The sequence below is a fragment of the Erithacus rubecula genome (assembly GCF_903797595.1).
Source record: "Erithacus rubecula genome assembly, contig: scaffold_802_arrow_ctg1, whole genome shotgun sequence".
Classification (NCBI taxonomy): domain Eukaryota; kingdom Metazoa; phylum Chordata; class Aves; order Passeriformes; family Muscicapidae; genus Erithacus; species Erithacus rubecula.
Genome location: NW_027635535.1, coordinates 1,047 through 8,098, shown reverse-complemented (window position 1 = coordinate 8,098; position 7,052 = coordinate 1,047). Strand labels below are relative to the sequence as shown.

Below are 7,052 nucleotides of genomic sequence, written 5' to 3'. Positions count from 1 at the left end.
ATTCCCAGCAGGGAATTGGATTCTCAGTCACAAAAATTGGGAATAAACCCCTGGAATTCCCTCTGGATGATCCCAAAAACAAAATCCTGGGAATAAAATTTGGAATTTTCTGGAATTTTCCATTTCCCTCCCACAATTCTGGGATAAAACCCCAGAATTCCCATTTTCCTTCCCCAAAAAAAAATCCCCAAATCCTTCAGGGTGGCCTTGGGGTGGTTCCAATCCTGAATAATCCCAAATAATGTCCCCCCAAAAAATCCCAAAAAGTCCCAAAATAATCCCCCTAAAAAGTCACCAAAAACTCCTCAAAAAATCCCCAAAAAATCCCCCCAAAAATTCCAAAAAATCCCAAAACGTCCCCAAAAATTTTTTTTTTAAATGCCAAAAAAATCCCCCAAAAAATCCTAAAAAATAAAAAAAAAGTTTTAAAAAAATCCCCCAAAAAAATAAAAAAAAATCCTACAAAATCCCCCCAAAAAATCCCCCCAAAATCCCCAAAATATCCCAAAAAAATCCCTCAAAAATCCTAAATATCCCCCCAAAAAAATCCCCCCCCCAAATCCCCAAAAAAATCCTAAAAATCCCCAAAAATCCCCCCAAAAATCCCAAAAATTCCCCAAAAAATCCCCCAAAAAATCCCCAAAATTCCCCCCAAAATCCCAAAAAATCCCCCAAAAATCCCCCAAAAAATCCCAAAACATCCCCAAGAACCCCCAAAAAACCTCAAAAAATCCCCAAAAAATCCTCAATAAACCAAAAAAAAAAAAAAAAAAATCACAAAAAAATCCCAAAAAATCCTCAAAAAATCCCAAAAAAATCCCCCAAATAAACCCTAAAAAATCCCAAAAAATCCCCAAAAATAATAAAAAAAAAAAATTTAAAAATCCCCAAAAAATCCCCAAAAAATCCTTAAAACCCCCCAAAAAAATCCCAAAAAATCCCCCAAAAATCTCAAAAAATCTCAAAAAATCCTCAAAAAATCCCCAAAATTCCCCCAAAAAATCCCCTAAAATCCCAATAAAATCCCTAAAACAATCAAAAAAATTCCCCAAAAAATCCCAAAATAATCCCCCAAAAAATCCTAAAAAATGCCCCTAAAGTCCAAAAAATCCCTGAAAATCCCCAAAAAGTCCCAAAAACGTCCCAAAAAAAATCCCTAAAAATCCCCAAAAAATCCCAAAATAATCCCCAAAATATCCCTAAAAAATCCCTAAAAAATAAAAAAAAAATCCCAAAAAATCTCCAAATAATCCCAAAATAATCCCCAAAATATCCCTAAAAAATCCCAAAATATCCCTAAAAAATCCCTTAAAAAAAAAAAAAAAAAATCCCAAAAAATCCCAAAATAATCCCCAAAAAAATCCTCAAAAAATCCCAAAATATTCCCTAAAAAAATCCCTAAAAAATAAAAAAAAATCCCCCCAAAATCCCAAAATAATCCCCAAAATATCCCTAAAAAATCCCAAAAAAATCCCAAAAAAATCCCCAAAAAATCCCTAAAAAATACCAAAAAAATCCCAAAAAATCCCTAAAAAATAAAAAAAAATCCCCTAAAAAATCCCAAAAAAATCCTAAAAAATCCCAAAAAAATCCCCAAAAAATCCCAAAAATTCCCAAAAAAATCCCCAAAAAATCCCAAAAACCCCCAAAAATCCCCCAAAAAATCCTAAAAATCCCCCAAAAATCCCCAAAAAAATCCCAAAAATTCCCTAAAAAATCCCCAAAAAAATCCTAAAAAAATCCCCAAAAATCCCCAAAAAATCCTAAAAAATCCCCAAAAATCCCCAAATAATCCCCAAAATTCCCAAAAAAATCCCTAAAAAATCCCAAAATATCCCTAAAAAATCCCCCAAAAATCCCTAAAAAATCCCCCAAAAATCCCCAAAAAAATCCCAAAAATTCCCAAAAAACCCCAAAAAAATCCTAAAAAATCCCCCAAAAATCCCCAAATAAATACCAAAAAAATCCCAAAACATCCCCCAAAAAACCCCCATTATTCCGCCACCCCCCCGCGTGTCTCAGGTGCCGGCCGCGCACTGCACCCCGCGCGTCACGGCCGCGCCTTTGCCGATGCTCCGCAGCGCCCGCAGCCGCGCCATGTGCTGGCGGATGGAGTGATCCAGGTTCACGGTGACCCCGAGCATCCGCCGCGCCTCGGCCGCGCTGAAGGGAAAATCCCGCGCCAGGAACGCCTGGAACAGCCCGGGCTCGGCGTCCAGGCTCAGCACCTTGCCCAGCGGCTGCCGCAGCGCGCCCAGCTCGCCCGCGTGCTCCTGGAAGATGCTCCACAGGGATTTGTCGCCGTCCCCCTGCCCGGTGTTGTGCCCGGTGTTGTGCCCGGTGTTGTGCCCGGTGTCCTCCAGGCACTGCAGCGTCCAGCTGAGCCGGCCGGGCCAGCGGTCAGCCAGCACCACCCATGCGGCCGCGGCGCGGGGCGACAGCGCCGGGGCAGCGCCGGACCAGCAGCGGTGCAGCAGCAGCCGCAGCGTGATGGGGATGGTGTTGACGATGCGCCGAACGTTGGCGCCGTTCTCCGGGAGATACCGGGATAAAACGTCGGAACCGTCGTGGAGACACCGGAACGCCTCGTGGATCCACGGCACCGCCTCGGCGTCCACCTCCTTCCAGCCCGGCGCTGCCCCACCAGCACCGCCGCGGGTTTTGGCGACGTTGCCGGCGATGATCCGGTAGAGCAGATCCTCCCGCGTTTGGATGGCGGCCTCGACGCTGCGCAGGCGGGAGCGGGCGCCCATCTCGGGGATGGAGAAGGGCAGAGTCACGGCGCGGTTCAGGTACAGGTAACCGTTGTCCGCCAGCCCCTTCATGCAGCCCGTCTGCTCCAGGCACGGCACGATGACGCTGGGGTCCACGGCCAGCACGAAGATGAAGGGCGCGTTGGCGTCCGACAGCAGCGTGGCCATGGCGTTGAACACCCCGGCCACTTTCTCCGGGTAGCACAGATCCAGGCTGGTGATCTCCAGCACCACGCGCAGCCGCCGGCGCTCAAACACCTCCATGAACGCCAGGAAATCCACCAGCACCTCCACCTCGCCCCGGACTTTACTCATGAACCCCAACTGCCCGGCGAACCTCTCGCTGTTGGTCAGACGCTCGATTTTCTTCTTCTCGCTCACCAAGAAATTCTTGAGGATGGACAGAGCGCCCAACACCAGCGAGGAGCCCGACAGCGACGCCACGGCGCTGCCCACCACCTTGAGCGCGTGGTGGTCCTTGATGCCCGGCACCAGCAGCGCCACCAGCAGGATGGCGATGCCCACGGCCAGCACCAGCAGCAGCCCCCAGAGCCGCAGGCACGTCCCTTTCTTCAGCACCCACTCGCGCTGCGAGAAGCCGGAGGCGAAGCGCGGCCGCGTGCCCAGCACGTGGAACACGCTCAGCGGCAAAGCGCCGAAGTGCTGCCGGATGTTCTGGCACAGCGTGGTCACCAGCCCCGCCCAGAGCTTGTCGCAGCCCTCGAACTCCCAGGCGCTGAAGCGGATGAAGATGAACTCCAGGTTCTTGCGCCGCAGGTGGCCCTCGGTCACCACGGGCTCGTAGAAGGCCAGCAGCCACAGGGCCGCCAGCAGCCCCCAGCCGTGCGGGCTGCGCGGCTTGCGGTGCCCCCGCAGCAGCTCGGCCGCCTCGCGCCGCGCCATCTCCTCACGCATGAAGGCTGCCAAGGGAGGGGGTCACACTGGGGCGGGGCTTGGGGCGGGCTGGGTTGGGTTCATTCGGGTTGGGTGGGATTCGGGATGAGATCTGGGGTTGGGTTGGGTTGGGTTGGGTGGGATTCGGGATGAGATCTGGGGTTGGGTTGGGTTGGGTTGAGTTGGGTTGGGTGGGATTCGGGATGAGATCTGGGGTTGGGTTGGGTTGGGTTGAGTTGGGTTGGGTGGGATTCGGGATGAGATCTGGGGTTGGGTTGGGTTGGGTTGAGTTGGGTTGGGTGGGATTCGGGATGAGATTTGGAGTTGGATTGGGTTGGGTTGGGTTGAGTTGGGTTGGGTGGGATTCGGGATGAGATCTGGGGTTGGGTTGGGTTGGGTTGAGTTGGGTTGGGTGGGATTTGGGATGAGATTTGGGGTTGGGTTGAGTTGGGTTGGGTGGGATTCGGGATGAGATTTGGGGTTGGGTTGGGTGGGTTTTGGGATGAGAATGGGATTGGTTTAGGCTGGGTGGGATTTGGGATGAGATTTGGGGTTGGGTTGGGTTGGAATGGATTGGATGGGGTTTGGGATGAGATTTGGGGTTGGGTTGGATTGGGTTGGGTTGGGTTGGGTGGGATTTGGAATGAGATGTGGGGTTGAGTTGGATTGGGTTGGATTGGGTTGCATGGGATTTGGGATGAGATTTGGGGTTGGGTTGGATTGGGTTGCATCGGATTTGGGATGAGATTTGGGGTTGGGTTGGATTGGGTTGCATGGGATTTGGGATGAGATTTGGGGTTGGGTTGAGTTGGGTTGGGTGGGATTTGGGATGAGATTTGGGGTTGGGTTGAGTTGGGTTGGGTGGGATTTGGGATGAGATTTGGGGTTGGGTTGAGTTGGGTTGGAATGGACTTGGGATGAGATTTGGGGTTGGGATGGGTTGGGTTGAGTTGGGTTGGGTGGGATTTGGGATGAGATATGGGATTGGTTTAGGCTGGGTGGGATTTGGAATAAGATTTGGGGTTGGGTTGATTTGGGTTGAGTTGGGTTGGAATGGATTTGGAATGAGATTTGGGACTGGGTTGGTTTGAGTTGGGTTGGGTTGGATGGAATTTGGGGTAGATGGGATTGGATGGGTTGGCTTGGGTTGGGTTGAGTTGGGATGGGTTGGTTTAGGTTGGGATGGGTTGGCTGGGATGGGTTGGGTTAGGTTGGGATGGGTTGGGTTAGGTTGGGATGGGTTGGGTTAGATGAGATTTGGGATTGGGATGGGATTTGGGACTGGGGACTGTGATAAGAGACCCCAAACGCTCAGGAAACAACAGCGAGCACAGAAAACCCCAAATCCCTGAATTCCCGAGTTCCCAAATCCCCCAATCCCCAAATCCCCAATCCCCAGTCCGTGACCCACCAGTGACCTTGTCCAGCAGGGACTCCTGAATCCCCAAATCCTCGAATCCCCAAATCCCAAATCCCCCAATCCCCAATCCCAATCCTGACGCACCGGTGACCTTGTCCAGCAGGGACTCCTGAATTCCCCCAATCCCAATCCCAATCCCAATCCATACCCACCGGTGACCTTGCCCAGCAGGAATCCCCCAATCCCCAATTCCCAAATCCCAAATCCCAGACCCACCGGTGACCTTGTCCAGCAGGAATCCCCCAATCCCAAATCCCCAATCCCAATCCCAATCCATACGCACCGGTGACCTTGCCCAGCAGGAATCCCCCAATCCCCAATCCCAATCCCAAATCCCAAATCCCAAATCCCCAAATCCCAGACCCACCGGTGACCTTTGCCAGCAGGCTCTCCAGCCGGTGCCCGCAGGGCGCGTAGAACCCGACGGTGACGGGCGTGGCCGTGTGGCACAGCGTGCGCGACAGGCAGCGGCAGTACACGTCATCCTCCGTCGGGGGATCTGGGATTTGGGATCAAAATTTGGGATTTGGGATTGGGATTGGGATTTGGGATTGGGATTGGGATTGGGATTGGGATTGGGACAGGCAGTACACATCATCCTCCGTTGGGGGATCTGGGATCAAAATTTGGGATTTGGGATTTGGGATTGGGATTGGGATTTGGGATTGGGATTGGGACAGGCAGTACACATCATCCTCCTTGGGGGGATCTGGGATTGGGATTTGGGATGAAAATTTGGGATTTGGGATTGGGATTGGGACAGGCAGTACATGTCATCCTCCGTCGGGGGATCTGGGATTTGGGATCAAAATTTGGGATTTGGGATTGGTATTGGGACAGGCAGTACACGTCATCCTCCGTCGGGGGATCTGGGATTTGGGATCAAAATTTGGGATTGGGATTGGGATTGGGACAGGCAGTACACGTCATCCTCTGTGGAGGGCTCTGGGATTGAGTCAAAATTTGGGATTTGGGATTTGGGATTTGGGATCAAAATTTGGGATTTGGGATTTGGGACAAGCAGTACACATCATCCTCCGTGGGGGGCTCTGGGTTTGGTTTTGGGGTTTGGGGTTCAGGTTTTGGGGTTGGTTTTGGGGTTTGGGGTGTCCCCTGGCCATTTGGGGTTTGGTTTTGGGGTTTGGGATTCAGGTTTTGGTTTTGGTTTTGGGTTTTGGGGTTCAGGTTTTGGAGTTCAGGTTTTGGGGTTGGGGTGTCCCCTGGCCATTTGGGGTTTGGTTTTGGGGTTTGGGGTGTCCCCTGGCCATTTGGGGTTGGTTTTGAGGTTTGGGGTGTGCCCTGGCCATTTGGGGTTTGGGGTTCAGCTTTTGGGGTTGGTTTTGGGGTTTGGGTGTGCCCTGGCCATTTGGGGTTTGGTTTTGGGGTTTGGGGTGTCCCCTGGCCATTTGGGGTTTAGTTTTGGGGTTTGGGGTGTCCCCTGGCCATTTGGGGTTTGGGGTTCAGGTTTTGGGGTTGGTTTTGGGGTTTGGGGTTTGGCCGTACCTCGCAGCTCCGGCGCCGCTCCCTCGCCGGCGGCTCCGTGGGGACACGGCCGGGGGCAGCCCCCCGGGGCCAGCCAGGCCTCAGACTCCTCACACCCCCCTGGGGACAGCGCTGGGGACAGCCCTGGGGACAGCCCCGGCCCCGAGGAGCAGCAGGAACCCTGCGGGAACACCGTGGGGACACTGTGGGGACATGGGGACACCGTGGGGACACTGTGGGGACATGGGGACATCATGGGGACAGCCCCTGCCCTAGGAGCAGCAGGAACCCTGTGGGAACACCGTGGGGACACCATGGGGACATGGGGACACTGTGGGGACATGGGGACAGCCCCGGCCCCGAGGAGCAGCAGGAACCCTGCGGGGACACCGTGGGGACATCATGGGGACACTGTGGGGACATCATGGGGACACTGTGGGGACATGAGGACACCGTGGGGACATGGGGACACCATGGGGACATCATGGGGACAGCCCCTGCCC

The 7,052-nt window shown here is 52.7% G+C and overlaps 1 protein-coding gene across 1 annotated transcript; it reads right to left on the bottom strand.

The window, feature by feature from the left end:
* Positions 1–2,018: 2,018 nt before the first annotated feature.
* On the bottom strand, positions 2,019–6,693 carry NKPD1 (NTPase KAP family P-loop domain containing 1; the record flags this gene model as incomplete). The annotated part of the gene is made up of 3 exons (XM_079333126.1): positions 2,019–3,673; positions 5,435–5,566; positions 6,571–6,693. Coding segments are annotated over 3 exons (1,910 nt in total), but the record flags the coding sequence as incomplete, so codon positions are not given.
* Between the last annotated feature and the right edge of the window lie 359 nt (positions 6,694–7,052).